The sequence below is a fragment of the Pseudophryne corroboree genome, chromosome 7, assembly GCF_028390025.1.
Source record: "Pseudophryne corroboree isolate aPseCor3 chromosome 7, aPseCor3.hap2, whole genome shotgun sequence".
Lineage (NCBI taxonomy): Eukaryota > Metazoa > Chordata > Amphibia > Anura > Myobatrachidae > Pseudophryne > Pseudophryne corroboree.
In genome coordinates this window covers 179901766-179919165 of record NC_086450.1, presented here as the reverse complement: position 1 = coordinate 179919165, position 17400 = coordinate 179901766, and the positions used below count along the sequence as shown (strand labels likewise).

The following is a 17400-nucleotide window of genomic DNA, read 5'->3' as shown; positions in this document are numbered from 1 at the left end:
CCATGTCCTGACTCTAAGCAAAAGAACACAGTTAACATCCTGTACCAACCCGCACCTGTAATGAGTCTAAAAGACTATACACATTTTAACTGACTATTCTGAATCTGTTTTATAAACTTTGTGTGCCTTATACAATAGTACTCGTTACTACTTATATATAGAATACTCTCCTAAACTGAGCTGCTCCTATAAAATTTAAAACTGAGGGGAACACATTACTAATGATTTATTTACCGATTTCCTAATACCCCCTTTCCACCAAACAAATAACCCTGGTTATTGCCGGGGCACCCCGGGTCAATATTTGGTGTTAAAGGGTCTCTATAAAATAACCCGGGTCCAGTAGCTACCAGGGTCGAACCAGGAATGACCCGGCTAATGGTGTGGTGTAAACAGGTGACCCAGGTTATCCAAACTAGGTCACACTACAAGCTTACGGTGAGCTGGCTCACCAGCGCTTGGAGATGATGTAATCTCCAAGCGCCGGCAGAGTGAAGACCCGTCACTAACCCGGGTCCAGCCTGCCATGTGAATGGGGTTTCAAGCTGCTGTGACACGGCTTGAAACAGTGTTCAATTACCCAGGTCGGACCAGGGTTTTGGTGGAAAAGGAGTACAAATGTCCTGCATTGTTCACATAGGTAAACCGACCATAGATTTCATATGGTGCAATTAGACCCATAAGGGCAAATTGCAAAGGATAGGTTATCATCTAAATAGGTATGCAATATAGAATGTAAATGTAATCTGCATGCCCATGTATGTGTTACTGAAACTTGGAAAGTAGACAGAAGTAAAGCCTGAAATGTCCCAGTGCATCCAAAAGTAGTGCAGAGTACAAAGCAGCTTATTTTCCAGGTGCCAGCTGTAATTATTGCAGGAAAGCTGCTTTGTTCCAACAAATAGGATCTTCAGTGAATAAATGTGCACATACAGTGGGAGCAATCGGGTGACTGTACAGCTACTGTACATCTTGGCAAAACAGAGGAAAACAAAGGATATTTGTTACCGTCTGATAACACCTCATAAGCTTCCGCAATGTCTTTAAACTTTTTCTCTGCAAACTCCTTGTTGTCTGGATTCTTGTCTGGATGCCACTTGAGAGCCAGCTTCCGATATCTGTAGTGCCAGAAGCAAACAACATAAAGTTCTCACACTACAATCTGAATTACAGTGATGATTCACAAATGTAATGGCAATAAGTAGTTGTAGTTATACATGTCTAGTCTGACCAGCTCTTCAGCACCTATGGAAGATTTTTTTTAATAGAACACTGGCTTCTCAGGCTGCCCCTCGCTCCGTCCTGTCCAGCTTCATCACGCCCCCACATATACCCTGTTCCCGGCACTCAGCAGTTTCTCCTCCTCTCCTAAGTCTGTTCCGTCTCACTAGCATTGGGAGCCATATGCAAATCAGACAATGGGTGTCCAAACTCTCACTGACCGGGCGATAGTTTGAAAGTCAGAGTGACCTGTCTGATGGCAAGCAAGCACCTGGCAGGGGATACTACCATGGCCCGGATGGGTGGCAGACAGAAAGTCTGTCATTTTAGAGCCATTTGCAAGACAAAGCTTTACAGCTTAAGACAGAGGTCACTGATCTGTACCCACTGCCCACTCTCCTCTCCCTGTCAACTATCATGTCCTGTCACTCTCCTGTATGAACTGCCAACTCTCTGGTCCCTAATGCTCATTCTCCTCTGCCTGCTGGCCATTCTATTATCCATGCTACCAACTATGTAGAAGATTTCTTTTTAACTGTTGGTGTAATGTGAACTGGGAGCAATACACTGTGGAAATCTAACACCAGTAAAAAATAAGAATTTACTTACCGATAATTCTATTTCTCATAGTCCGTAGTGGATGCTGGGAACTCCGTAAGGACCATGGGGATTAGCGGCTCCGCAGGAGACTGGGCACAAAAGTAAAGCTTTAGGACTACCTGGTGTGCACTGGCTCCTCCCCCTATGACCCTCCTCCAAGCATCAGTTAGGATACTGTGCCCGGACGAGCGTACACAATAAGGAAGGATTTTGAATCCCGGGTAAGACTCATACCAGCCACACCAATCACACCGTACAACCTGTGATCTGAACCCAGTTAACAGCATGATAACAGAGGAGCCTCTGAAAAGATGGCTCACAACAATAATAACCCGATTTTTGTAACAATAACTATGTACAAGTATTGCAGACAATCCGCACTTGGGATGGGCGCCCAGCATCCACTACGGACTATGAGAAATAGAATTATCGGTAAGTAAATTCTTATTTTCTCTGACGTCCTAGTGGATGCTGGGAACTCCGTAAGGACCATGGGGATTATACCAAAGCTCCTAAACGGGCGGGAGAGTGCGGATCACTCTGCAGCACCGAATGAGAGAACTCCAGGTCCTCCTCAGCCAGGGTATCAAATTTGTAGAATTTAGCAAACGTGTTTGCCCCTGACCAAGTAGCTGCTCGGCAAAGTTGTAACGCCGAGACCCCTCGGGCAGCCGCCCAAGATGAGCCCACCTTCCTTGTGGAATGGGCTTTTACAGATTTTGGCTGTGGCAGGCCTGCCACAGAATGTGCAAGCTGAATTGTACTACAAATCCAACGAGCAATAGTCTGCTTAGAAGCAGGAGCACCCAGCTTGTTGGGTGCATACAGGATAACAGCGAGTCAGATTTCCTGACTCCAGCCGTCCTGGAAACATATATTTTCAAGGCCCTGACTACGTCCAACAACTTGGAGTCCTCCAAGTCACTAGTAGCCGTAGGTACCAAAATAGGTTGGTTCAGATGAAACACTGAAACCACCTTAGGGAGAAAATGAGGACGAGTCCTCAATTCCGCCCTGTCTGAATGGAAGATCAGATAAGGGCTTTTTTAGGATAAAGCCCCCAATTCTGACACGTGCCTGGCCGAGGCCAGGGCCAACAACATGACCACTTTTCATGTGAGATATTTTAACTCCACAGATTCAAGTGGTTCAACCAATGTGACTTTAGGAACCCCAAAACTACATTGAGATCCCAAAGTGCCACTGGAGGCACAAAAAGAGGCTGTATATGCAGTACCCCTTTTACAGACGTCTGAACTTCAGGTAGTGAAGCTAGTTCTTTCTGGAAGAAAATTGACAGGGCCGAAATTTGAACCTTAATGGACCCCAATTTTAGGCCCATAGACACTCCTGTTTAGAGGAAATGCAGGAATCGACCTAGTTGAAATTCCTCCATCGGGGCCTTACTGGCCTCGCACCACGCAACATATTTTCGCCAAATGCGGTGATAATGCTTTGCGGTTACATCCTTCCTGGCTTGACCAGGGTAGGGATGACTTCATCCGGAATTCCTTTTTCCTTCAGGATCCGGTGTTCAACCGCCCTGCCGTCAAACGCAGCCGCGGTAAGTCTTGGAATAGACAGGGTCCTTGCTGGAGCAGGTCCCTTCTTAGAGGTAGAGGCCACGGGTTCTCCGTGAGCATCTCTTGAAGTTCCGGGTACCAAGTCCTTCTTGGCCAATCCGGAGCCACGAGTATAGTTCTTACTCCCCTCCGTCTTATAATTCTCAGTACTTTTTGGTATGAGAGGAAGAGGAGGGAACACATACACTGACTGGTACACCAACGGTGTTATCAGAGCGTCCACAGCTATTGCCTGAGGGTCCCTTGACCTGGCGCAATACCTGTCCAATTTTTTGTTTAGGCGGGACGCCATCATGTCCACCTTTGGTTTTTCCCAATGGTTTACAATCATGTGGAAGACTTCTGGGTGAAGTCCCCACTCTCCCGGGTGGAGGTCGTGCCTGCTGAGGAAGTCTGCTTCCCAGTTGTCCACTCCCGGAATGAACACTGCTGACAGTGCTATCACATGATTTTCCGCCCAGCGAAATATCCTTGCAGCTTCTGCCATTGCCCTCCTGCTTCTTGTGCCGCCCTGTCTGTTTACGTGGGCGACTGCCGTGATATTGTCCGACTGGATCAGCACCGGCTGACCTTGAAGCAGAGGTCTTGCTTGGCTTAGGGCATTGTAAATGGCCCTTAGCTCCAAAATATTTATGTGAAGTGATGTCTCCAGGCTTGACCACAAGCCCTGGAAATTTTTTCCCTGTGTGACTGCTCCCCAGCCTCTCAGGCTGGCATCCGTGGTCACCAGGACCCAGTCCTGAATGCCGAATCTGCGGCCCTCTAGAAGATGAGCCCTCTGCAACCACCACAGGAGAGACACCCTTGTCTTTGGTGACAGGGTTATCCGCTGATGCATCTGAAGATGCGATCTGGACCATTTGTCCAGCAGGTCCCACTGGAAAGTTCTTGCGTGGAATCTGCCGAATGGAAATGCGTCGTAGGAAGCTGAGATGAGCGGATTCGGTTTTACTCCTTGTGCACTGATGCACTGACACCTGGCCTGGTTTTAGGAGGTTTCTGACTAGTTCGGATAACTCCCTGGCTTTCTCCTCCGGGAGAAACACCTTTTTCTGGACTGTGTCCAGGATCATCCCTAGGAATAGAAGTCGTGTCGTCGGGATCAGCTGTGATTTTGGAATATTGAGAATCCAACCGTGCTGGCGCAGCACTATCTGAGATAGTGCTACCCCGACTTCCAACTGTTCCCTGGATCTTGCCCTTATCAGGAGATCGTCCAAGTAAGGGATAACTAAAACTCCCTTCCTTCGAAGGAGTATCATCATTTCGGCCATTACCTTGGTAAAGACCCTGGGTGCCGTGGACAATCCAAACGGCAGCGTCTGAAACTGATAGTGACAGTTCTGTACCACAAACCTGAGGTACCCTTGGTGAGAAGGGTAAATTGGGACATGTAGGTAAGCATCTTTGATGATGTCCAGAGAGACCATGTAGTCCCCTTCTTCCAGGTTTGCAATCACTGCTCTGAGTGACTCCATCTTGAATTTGAACCTTTGTATGTAAGTGTTCAAGGATTTTAGATTTAAAAATGGTCTCACCGAGCCGTCCGGCTTCGGTACCACAAATAGTGTGGAATAGTACCCCTTTCCCTGTTGCAGGAGGGGTACCTTGATTATCACCTGCTGGGAATACAGCCTGTGAATGGCTTGCAATACTGTCTCCCTGTCTGAGGGAGACGTCGGTAAAGCAGACTTTATGAAACGGCGAGGGGGAGACGTCTCGAATTTCTTGAGACGGGCCCCCACCGTGCCGGAGACCGCTTGTAAAGCCCCAGCGTCATGCTGAGGACTTTGCGGAGGCGGGAGAGGGCTTTTGTTCCTGGGAATTGGCTGTTTCCAGTGGCCACCAGGTCTGTTAGACCTACCCCAAATAACTCCTCCCTTTTATAAGGCAATACTTCCATATGCCTTTTGGAATCATCATCACCTGACCACTGTCTTGTCCATAACCCTCTTCTGGCAGAAATGGACAGCGCACTTACTCTTGATGCCAGTCGGCAAATATCCCTCTGTGCATCACGCATATATAGAAATGCATCTTTTAAATGCTCTATAGTTAGTAATATACTGTCCCTATCTAGGGTATCAATATTGTCAGTCAGGGAATCCGACCAAGCCACCCCAGCACTGCTCATCCAGGCTGAGGCGATTGCTGGTCGCAGTATCACACCCGTGTGAGTGTATATACATTTTAGGATATTTTACTGCTTTCTGTCAGCAGGTTCCTTAAGGGCGGCCGTATCCGGGGACGGTAGTGCCACCTGTTTAGACAAGCGTGTGAGCGCTTTATTCACCCTAAGGGGTGTTTCCCAACGTGCCCTATCCTCTGGCGGGAAGGGGTATGATGCTAATAACATTTTAGGAATTAACAGTTTTTATCGGGGGAAACCCACGCATCATCACACACTTCATTTAATTCCTCAGATGCAGGAAAAACTACAGGCAGTTTTTTCTCACCCAACCTAATACCCTTTTTAGTGGTACTGGTATTATCAGAAATGTGTAAAAACATTTTCCAAAGCCTCAATCATGTAACGTGTGGCCCTACTGGAAGTCACATTCGTCTCTTAATCGTCGACACTGGAGTCAGTATCCGTGTCGGCGTCTGTATCTGCCATCTGCGGTAACGGGCGTTTTAGAGCCCCAGATGGCTTTTGAGACACCTGGACAGGCACAGGCTGAGTCGCCGGCTGTCTCATGTCATCAATCTTTTGTAAAGAGCTGACACTGTCACATAATTCCTTCCATAAGCTCATCCACTCAGGTGTCGACTCCCTAGGGGGTGACATCTCTGTTACAGGCAATTGCTCCGCCTCCACCTCATTTTCCTCCTCATACATGTCGACACAACGTACCGACACACAGCACACACACAGGGAATGCTCTGATAGAGGACAGGACCCCACTAGCCCTTTGGGGAGACAGAGGGAGAGTATGCCAGCACACACCAGAGCGCTATATATATATATATAGGGATAACCTTATATAAGTGTTTTTCCCCTTATAGCTGCTGTATTGTTATACTGCGCCTAATTAGTGCCCCCCTCTCTTTTTTAACCCCTTTCTGTAGTGTAGTAACTGCAGGGGAGAGCCAGGGAGCTTCCCTCCAACGGAGCTGTGAGAGAAAATGGCGCCAGTGTGCTGAGGAGATAGGCTCCGCCCCCTTCTCGGCGGCCTTTTCTCCCGTTTTTCTGTGGAATCTGGCAGGGGTTAAAATTCATCCATATAGCCCTGGGGGCTATATGTGATGTATTTTCGCCAGCCAAGGTGTTTTTATTGCTGCTCAGGGCGCCCCCCCTAGCGCCCTGCACCCTCAGTGACCGAAGTGTGAAGTGTGCTGAGGAGCAATGGCGCACAGCTGCAGTGCTGTGCGCTACCTTGGTGAAGACAGGATGTCTTCTGCCGCCGATTTTTCCGGAACTCTTCTTGCTTCTGGCTCTGTAAGGGGGCCGGCGGCGCGGCTCTGGGACCGAGCTCCGAGGCTGGGCCTGTGTTCGGTCCCTCTGGAGCTAATGGTGTCCAGTAGCCTAAGAAGCCCAATCCACTCTGCACCCAGGTGAGTTCGCTTCTTCTCCCCTTAGTCCCTCGATGCAGTGAGCCTGTTGCCAGCAGGTCTCACTGAAAATAAAAAACCTAAAACTAAACTTTCACTAAGAAGCTCAGGAGAGCCCCTAGTGTGCACCCTTCTCGGCCGGGCACAAAAATCTAACTGAGGCTTGGAGGAGGGTCATAGGGGGAGGAGCCAGTGCACACCAGGTAGTCCTAAAACTTTACTTTTGTGCCCAGTCTCCTGCGGAGCCGCTAATCCCCATGGTCCTTACGGAGTTCCCAGCATCCACTAGGACGTCAGAGAAATAGGTTTACTTTTTTACGGTTTCTTAGAATATACTTTAATCAACAAAGAACCCTTACCTAATTGCTTGGAGGATAACTGTGGGAAAAATAATTATTGGCACTTGATTCAGTTTCTTAAATGCACTTCAAGAAAAATGTTTGTATGCCCCAAGTGTAGATGGTCAGGGGTCTTGTCTACTTATATCTGTATATGGCATCTGCTCTCTATATTGGTCTAGACTCTGACTAGTGGGCAGCTAATCCATTTCTAATATATCCTAATATATTGAGGTATACTTACGCTCGTTTGATGTCATCCTGTGTGGCATTACGGGAAACTCCAAGTATATCGTAGTAGTCCCCCATGATTTTGTGTGCTGGAAACTATCTGGGAAGGAAAAGAAGGAATATTTTATCACACTGCTCTGTGACCAGTCTTGCACTAGGGTGCAGAATATAGAAATGTCAAATGCTGACACATGATTGGGAATAGAAGATTACAGCAGCACCCACACCGATGTCTCCTGGATTCCCCTATCACGCCTTGTTCCCACCCTACACCCATATTATTTTGGGAAACAGAAACTGAACAACATCAAGAAATTATTTACTTATAACTCATTGAAATCCTTGGGCATTAGTCACTCACAGGCAATCATTTTCTCCTTATTAGACAATTTACTAGAATAATCCATATACAAAGACCTATACAGCATTACTTACGTTGTCCTCTTTATAAAGAATAAATGAGCCCTAACTACCAATACTATTAAAGTAATAAATTAAATCCATGTGCAGTTGTTGTCATTGTGCATTAGTGGGAACTCTTCTGACAAAACATCTGTTCCAATTAGCGGAGAAATGTGCAAGTATATTCCTGGTCAAGCTTTAGTCACTTTTGAATAATACTTCTTTACTTTGAAAGTCAGCGGTAGTCGCTATATGGAGTAAGGTTTCATCTACTTTTACTTAACGGTTTCCGATTATCTCCTATTTGGTCAAATCTATACTGCACCCTTTTGTGCAGTATTGAGAGATATACGTATACAGATGTGTTCTCATACATCTAGCCTCAATATGCCACTCAGCACGAAACGCTTGGTTCAAGTGAGCCGCTAGATCCTGTGTAACTCTTATCGTCAGGAGTCTTTTTTATTTTTGATTAAAATGCGTCTTAGTCGTAACACAATGTAACTAGGACGCATCACTGTGCTGATTAATTTGATAACCCTTGTATATTATGTGTGACGGATTCTGTATACAGAGCACAATGGAACTTGTATTACAAATTGGCATGATCGGTAAAAATGACGCAAGAAAGATGGCTGGCGCCAGCAGTGTCTGACAGGTCCTGGCGCAACAAGAGGTGCTATTCCTCGCTACTGTAGCAATAAGTGTATGAGGACACATCTGTATATGTGTTTCTTAGTACACATCCAAAAACGACATTATTGCCTGGATCTTGGTTTTATATTTTTGCCATCATATGCGTTTAATATTTGAACATGTGACAGTGTGTAATAAATAACTTTATATTTTGATATAGCCACATAACATTTATTGTGCTCCTTTGGTGTTGGTGTTCTCTGCCTTATTAGTAGACAACATGTCTTAGATCAGACTAAACAGTGAAAAAGTCATCAAAATGGTGAGAGTCATTTCAAGATCTTGGAATCCCTGACCATGCCACTAAGGGCTCGATTCAGGATCATTAGCAGAAGTATGCAACATAAAAATGCAATGAAAAGTAAAAAACTACCTTTGAAAAAGCTGCTAGCTGACAGCAGCGAAACGCGTCAGGTACATCAGGACCCAAGCCTGGATTTATTGTTGGAAGACCGAACCACCCCCATCTCAATCCAGATTACCATCTGTTTATGGAGGATTCCAATAGCAAGTTGAACCGATGATTTCTTTCCACCGCATCGCATGAGGAGCTCACCATCTATAACTCTGGAGCATCACAACCTCTAGCGGTAACCTGCTAATAAATCGGACATTGCTTATCTCCTTAAATTGCTTGAACTGGACAATATACTCTTTTGGGGGACTATATAGGAACGGACTTTCCACTCTTCAATCATTTCCAATTCCTGCTAACTTGGGTAACCTAACTAATATATACAGTTTATAATTGCATGTTTTTTACTTTTCATTGCATTTTGATGTTGCATGCCTATGGTGCATTCACCATATTATTTTAGATATTTTAATATTAAAAAAGTATTATTAATACATCTATACTATTGTTGGTACATCTTTGGAATAGCGCAGCCTCTATATTTGTTTTTTTGTTTACCTCTGTGGGGGTGACTTCCACGTTTTCGAGGCCGCAGCTTGTTGGAGCATCTTATACTTAAGGCGCCCGAGTATCCTGGGTAACCGAACTTTACTCATTAGCAGAAGTGCAGAAAACAATATTCGTCAATTTCCGCACTTCTGCGCATGCGTGCACGCCGCTGCGTTCATGCGTGAGGTCTTAAACTGTGATCACATGCGACTGCAGTTAAGAGACGTTTGGGGGCGTCGTCGCTGTATTTTGGAGGTGTGGACACAGCGTTGGGGGGACAACAGAGGCGCAACCGGACCGTTTGCTGGGCGGACCACAGTGGCTGCGCATGCTAGAGAAAGGAGTTGTAGTTTTGTGATTTCTTGCAAAACTACAACTCATGTTGAATCAGGGCCATAGGTTACAATGTGTATTCCAGAAGTGTGGTCAGAACCCTAATGCAATCAGTTCTTCAAGCTTGCAAAAATGCAAACCTGCAGGGCAACTTTTGCTTGGATCTCACACACCTACCTTTGCATTACTGCTCCCAATATCGAGTTTTATGGTAAGAACTTACCGTTGTTAAATCTCTTTCTGTGAGGTACACTGGGCTCCACAAGGATAGACATTGGGGTGTAGAGTAGGATCTTGATCCGAGGCACCAACAGGCTCAAGAGCTTTGACTGTTCCCAAGATGCATAGTGCCGCCTCCTCTATAACCCCGCCTCCCTGCACAGGAGCTCAGTTTTTAGTTAACCAGCCCAATGCAGTAGCAGGAAAAGAGACGACAACCGTTAGTAGCCACATACACCACATTCTCACGACAGGAGAAGTGTCAGCAGCTAATGCCATACCAACCCGAAGAAGCTAAGTGCGTCAGGGTGGGCGCCTTGTGGAGCCCAGTGTACCTCGCAGAAAGATATTTAACAACGGTAAGTTCTTGCCATAAATCTCGTTTTCTGCTGCGGGGTACACTGGGCTCCACAAGGATAGACTTTGGGGATGCCCTAAAGCAGTTCCTTATGGGAGGGGACGCACTGTAGCGGGCACAAGAACCCGGCCTCTAAAGGAAGCATCCTGGGAAGCGGCAGTATCGAAGGCATAGAACCTTATGAACGTGTTCACAGAAGACCACGTAGCCACCTTGCACAGTTGTTCAAGGGTCGCACCACGGCAGGCCGCCCAAGAAGGTCCAACAGACCGAGTAGAATGGGCCGTAATGTGAGCAGGAGCTGACAGACCAGCCTGTACATAAGCATGTGCAATCACCATTCTAATCCATCTGCTTGTGAGCAGGCCAGCCACGTTTGTGAAAACCAAACAGAACAAAGAGAGAATCAGATTTCCTAATAGAGGCAGTTCTCTTCACATAGATACGGAGAGCCCGTACCACATCCAAAGACCGCTCTTTGGAAGACAAGTCAGGAGAGACAAGGGCCGGAACCACTATCTCCTGATTAAGGTGGAACGAAGAAACCACCTTAGGTAAATATCCGGGACGAGTCCTAAGAACCGCCCGATCGCGGTGAAATATCAGATATAGGGAACTACAAGATAAGGCACCCAAATCCGACACTCTTCTAGCAGAGGCAATAGCCAGCAGAAACACCAGCTTAAGGGAAAGCCACTTAAGATCAGCCGAACCAAGAGGTTCAAACGGAGACTCTTGTAACGCCTCCAAAACTACCGATAAGTCCCAAGGAGCCACAGGCGGGACATATGGAGATTGGATACGCAACACACCCTGAGTAAAGGTATGAACATCAGGTAAGTTCGCAATTTTTCTCTGAAACCACACCGACAAGGCAGAAATATGAACCTTGAGGGAGGCCAGACGCAGGCCTAAGTCTAGGCCCTGCTGAAGAAAAGCCAAAAGCTTGTCTGTACTAAACTTGGAAGCGTCATAATTGTTAGATGCGCACCAAACAAAGTAAGAATGCCAGACCCTATGGTAAATCCGAGCAGAAGCCGGTTTCCGGGCCCGCAACATAGTTTGAATGACCGCCTCAGAAAACCCTTTAGCCCTCAAGACGGAAGCTTCAAGAGCCACGCTGTCAAAGACAGCCGGGCTAGGTCCTGGTAGACACACGGGCCCTGAACGAGGAGGGCTGGGCGTTGTGGAAGTAGAATTGGACGCTCTGACGAGAGGCCCTACAGGTCTGAGAACCAATGCAGTCTGGGCCACGCTGGAGTTATGAGAAGCAGGATTCCTCCTTCCTGCTTGAACTTCTGAATTACCCTGGGCAGGAGAGACACCGAAGGGAACACGTACGGCAGCCGAAACTTCCATGGCACCGCCAGAGCATCCACGAACGCTGCTTAAGGATCTCTTGTCCTTGCTCCGAAAACCGGAACCTTGTGATTGTGTCGAGAAGCCCTCAGATCCACGTCTGGAAGGCCCCACCTTTCCGCTAAGAGTTGAAATACTTCTGGATGGAGGCCCCACTCTCCGGCGTGTACGTACTGACGATTGAGAAAGTCCGCTTCCCAATTCAGAACTCCCGGAATGAATATTGGCGATATGGCCGGTAGATGGCGTTCCGCCCATTGAAGAATCCGTGAGGCTTCCTTCATTGCCAATCGGCTTTGAGTGCCGCCTTGATGATTTATGTAAGCCACTGTGGTGGCGTTGTCCGACTGTACTTGAACAGGACGGTTCTGTATTAAATGCTGGGCCAGGTTCAATGAGTTGAAGACCGCCCGCAATTCCAGAATGTTCATCGGAAGGTGAGACTCCTCCTTGGACCACCGACCCTGAAGGGAGTGTTGCTCCAACACCGCTCCCCAACCCCATAAGCAGGCATCCGTCGTCAACAGGACCCAGTCGGGTATCCAGAAGGGACGACTCCTGCACAAGCGGTGGTCCTGGAGCCACCAGGTCAGTGACAGGCGGACCTCCGGAGTCAATGAGATCATGCGAGACCTGATCCGGTGAGGCAGGCCGTTCCACTTGGCCAGAATCAGCATCTGGAAGTGGCTAGAATGAAATTGAGTATACTCCACCATGTCGAACTCTGATACCATGAGGCCCAGCACCTGCATCGCTGAGTGTATTGACACTTGCGGACAAGAGAGGAAGCAACGGATCCTGTCCTGAAGCTTCAGGACTTTCTCCTGAGACAAGAACAACCGCTGGTTGTGAGTGTCCAATAGCGCTCCCAGGTGCACCATGCTCTGAGCAGGGACCAGAGAGGATTTCTTCCAGTTGATGAGCCACCCGCGGGCTTGCAGAAACCGAACAGTCAGAACTAGGTGACGTAGGAGAATTTCTGGGGAATTTGCCAGGACCAACAAGTCGTCCAGATACGGTAGGATCCTGACCCCTTGACGGCGGAGTACCGCCGTCATCACCGCCATAACTTGTGGTAAAGACTTGCGGAGCCGTAGTTAAACCAAAAGGTAACGCCCGAAACTGGTAATGGAGGTTGCCAACCGCAAACCTCAGGTATTGCTGATGCGACACTGCTATATGAATATGCAGGTAAGCATCCTGTATATCCAGGGAGACCATATAATACCCAGGTTCCAAGGCCAGAACAATAGAGCGAAGGGTTTCCATACGGAACTTGGAGATTCTCACAAACTTGTTCAATGCCTTGAGGTTGAGAATGGGCCGGGAGGACTCATTCGGTTTCGGGACTAGAAACAGCTGAGAATAGTACCCCTGGCCCCTCTGAGCAAGAGGATCCTGTACTACCACTCCTGTGTCCAGGAGGGTCTGTACCACCGAATGAAGAGTCTTTGCCTTCATTTGGTCCGAAGGGACGTCTGTCAGGCAAAATCGATGAGGGGGCGGTTTTTGAAGGCTATGGCGTACCCTCGAGTGACGACTTCCCGTACCCAGGCATCTGAAGTGGTCTTCAACCATTCCTGGGTATACCCTAGAAGCCGGCCCCCCACCCTGGGGTCCCCCAGGGGGAGGCCTGCCCCCGTCATGCGGCAGGCTTATCGGTCATGGAAGCTGGCTGACGGGCAGCCCAGGCTCTTTTGGGCTTTGGCTTACCAGGTTTGGAAGTGCGGGCCTGTTTGTGGTACAAAAACCACAGAGAGAAGCGCTGTCACTAAAGTATTAATATATTTTATTAAAAATGACCTTATTCATATATAAAAATTATGAGAAAACCTAAACATCCTGTGACTTTAAAAAAATCTTTTAGCAGCAACACATCAAAACATGTAACAATTTGTATTCCTCACTAAGGTCTCCTTTGGAACAATGTATCAATCTACCCTTTATATAATGTATAGTAACTCTTGTGATTAACAGGAATTCCTTAGAGTAAGCTCCACGCGTGGGCTGATTGAAACACTTGAAACCATATATTGGTAGACTTCTGAGGAAACAGCCCCAGGATTGAGGCTGAGAAACGCGTCAAGCAATCCGTCTGATTACATTGCCCGACATTCTGACTCTGCAGCACCGAATGAGAGAACGCCAGGTCCTCCTCAGCCAGGGTATCAAATTTGTAGAATTTTGCAAACGTGTTTGCCCCTGACCAAGTAGCAGCTCGGCAAAGTTGTAAAGCAGAGACCCCTCGGCCAGCCGCCCAAGATGAGCCCACCTTCCTTGTGGAATGGGCTTTTACTGATTTAGGATGCGGCAGTCCAGCCGCAGAATGCGCCTGCTGAATTGTGCTACAAATCCAGCGAGCAATAGTCTGCTTAGAAGCAGGAGCACCCAGCTTGTTGGGTGCATACAGGATAAATAGCGAGTCAGTTTTCCTGACTCCAGCCATCCTGGAAACATAAATTTTCAAGGCCCTGACAACGTCCAGTAACTTGGAGTCCTCCAAGTCCCTAGTAGCCGCAGGCACCACGATAGGTTGGTTTAAGTGAAAAGCTGATACCACCTTAGGAAGAAACTGGGGACGAGTCCTCAATTCTGCCCTATCCATATGGAAAATCAGATAAGGGCTTTTACATGATAAAGCTGCCAATTCTGACACTCGCCTGGCTGAAGCCAAGGCCAATAACATGACCACTTACCACGTGAGATATTTTAGATCCACGGTTTTAAGTGGCTCAAACCAATGTGATTTTAAGAAACTCAACACCACGTTGAGATCCCAAGGTGCCACAGGGGGCACAAACGGGGGCTGAATATGCAGCACTCCTTTCACAAATGTCTGAACTTCAGGTACTGAAGCTAGTTCTTTTTGAAAGAAATTCGACAGAGCCGAGATCTGTACTTTAATGGAGCCTAGCTTTAGGCCCATATTCACTCCTGCTTGCAGGAAATGCAGAAATCGACCCAGCTGAAATTCCTCTGTTGGGGCCTTTTTTGCCTCGCACCATGCAACATATTTCCGCCATATGCGGTGATAATGCTTTGCTGTAACGTCTTTCCTGGCCTTAATAAGCGTAGGAATGACTTCTTCCGGAATGCCCTTTTCCTTCAGGATCCGGTGTTGAACCGCCATGCCGTCAAACGCAGCCGCGGTAAGTCTTGGAACAGACATGGCCCCTGCTGTAGCAGGTCCTGTCTGAGCGGTAGAGGCCACGGGTCCTCTGAGAGCATCTCTTGAAGTTCCGGGTACCACGCTCGTCTTGGCCAATCCGGAACCACGAGAATTGTGTTTACTCCTCGCTTTCTTATTATTCTCAATACCTTTGGTATGAGAGGCAGAGGAGGGAACACATAAACCGACTGGTACACCCACGGTGTCACTAGAGCGTCCACAGCTATCGCCTGAGGGTCCCTTGACCTGGCGCAATATCTTTTTAACTTTTTGTTGAGGCGGGACGCCATCATGTCCACCTGTGGTTTTTCCCAACGGTTTACCAGCATCTGGAAGACTTCTGGATGAAGTCCCCACTCTCCCGGGTGGAGGTCGTGTCTGCTGAGGAAGTCTGCTTCCCAGTTGTCCACTCCCGGAATGAACACTGCTGACAGTGCTAGTACATGATTCTCCGCCCAACGGAGAATTCTTGTGGCTTCTGCCATCGCCATCCTGCTTCTTGTGCCGCCCTGTCGATTTACATGGGCGACTGCCGTCTGACTGGATCAGCACCGGCTGGTGTAGGAGCAGGGATTTTGCTTGACTTAGGGCATTGTAGATGGCCCTTAGTTCCAGAATATTTATGTGAAGGGAAGTCTCCTGACTCGACCATAGTCCTTGGAAGTTTCTTCCCTTTGTGACTGCCCCCCAGCCTCGAAGGCTGGCATCCGTGGTCACCAGGACCCAGTCCTGTATGCCGAACCTGCGGCCCTCTAGAAGATGGGCACTCTGCAGCCACCACAGTAGAGACACCCTGGTTCTTGGAGACAGGGTTATTAAGCGATGCATCTGAAGATGCGATCCGGACCACTGGTCCAACAGGTCCCACTGAAAGATTCTGGCATGGAACCTGCCGAAGGGAATTGCTTCGTAAGAAGCCACCATCTTTCCCAGGACCCGCGTGCAGCGATGCACTGATACCTGTTTTGGTTTCAGGAGGTCTCTGACTAGAGATGACAACTCCCTGGCTTTCTCCTCCGGGAGAAACACTTTTTTCTGGACTGTATCCAGAATCATACCCAGGAACAGTAGCCGTGTCGTCGGAACCAGCTGTGACTTTGGGATATTCAGAATCCAGCCGTGCTGGTGCAGCACCTCCTGAGATAGTGCTACTCCCACCAACAACTGTTCCTTGGACCTCGCTTTTATTAGGAGATCGTCCAAGTACGGGATAATTAAAACTCCCTTTTTTCGAAGGAGTATCATCATTTCCGCCATAACCTTGGTAAATACCCTCGGTGCCGTGGACAGTCCAAACGGCAGCGTCTGGAATTGGTAATGGCAATCCTGTACCACAAATCTGAGGTACTCCTGGTGAGGATGGTAAATGGGGACATGCAAGTAAGCATCCTTGATGTCCAGGAATACCATGTAATCCCCCTCGTCCAGGCTTGCAATAACCGCCCTGAGCGATTCCATCTTGAACTTGAATTTTTTTATGTATGTGTTCAAGGATTTCAAATTTAAAATGGGTCTCACCGAACCGTCCGGTTTCAGTACCACAAATAGTGTGGAATAGTAACCCCGGCCTTGTTGAAGTAGGGGTACCTTGATTATCACCTGCTGGGAATACAGCTTGTGAATAGCCGCTAGCACCGCCTCCCTGTCTGAGGGAGCAATCGGCAAGGCAGATTTTAGGAACCGATGGGGTGGAGACGCCTCGAATTCCAGTTTGTACCCCTGAGATACTATTTGAAGGATCCAGGGATCCACCTGTGAGCGAGCCCACTGATCGCTGAAATTCTTGAGGCGGCCCCCCACCATACCTGGCTCCGCCTGTGGAGCCCCACCGTCATGCGGCGGACTTGGAAGAAGAAGCGGGGGAGGACTTTTGGTCCTGGGAACCTGCTGTTTGTTGCAGCCTTTTTCCCCTACCTCTGCCTCTGGACAGAAAAGACCCGCCTTTTCCACGCCTGTTTTTCTGGGTCCGAAAGGACTGAACCTGATAAAACGGCGCCTTCTTAGGCTGTGAGGGGACATGGGGTAAAAATGCTGACTTCCCAGACGTTGCTGTGGAAACTAGGTCCGAGAGACCATCCCCAAATAATTCCTCACCCTTATATGGCAACACTTCCATGTGCCTTTTAGAATCTGCATCTCCTGTCCACTGGTGAGTCCATAAGCTTCTCCTAGCAGAAATGGACAATGCACTTACTTTAGATGCCAGTCGGCAGATTTCCCTCTGTGCATCTCTCATATATAAGACTGAGTCTTTGATATAGTCTATGGTTAGCAGGATCGTGTCCCTGTCTAATGTGTCAATATTTTCTGACAGTTTATCTGACCACGCAGCGGCAGCACTGCACATCCAAGCTGACGCAATAGCTGGCCTAAGTATAATGCCTGAGTGTGTATATACAGACTTCAGGATCGCCTCCTGCTTTCTATCAGCAGGT

The 17400-nt window shown here is 48.0% G+C and overlaps 1 protein-coding gene across 4 annotated transcripts in view; it reads right to left on the bottom strand.

Annotated features, from left to right (window-relative positions):
- DNAJB2 (DnaJ heat shock protein family (Hsp40) member B2) overlaps positions 1-17400 on the bottom strand; it is a 218206-nt gene that overhangs the window by 119010 nt on the left and 81796 nt on the right. For 3 of the 4 annotated variants that reach the window (XM_063933842.1, XM_063933841.1, XM_063933844.1), the window contains 2 exons: positions 7539-7625; positions 1009-1118 (listed from right to left, as the gene is read on the bottom strand). In XM_063933842.1, the coding sequence (XP_063789912.1) occupies positions 1009-1118; positions 7539-7603 (175 nt within the window). In that variant the 5' untranslated portion in view covers positions 7604-7625. The remainder of the gene's footprint in view (positions 1-1008; positions 1119-7538; positions 7626-17400) is intronic. The other variant, XM_063933843.1, reaches the window with a different exon arrangement.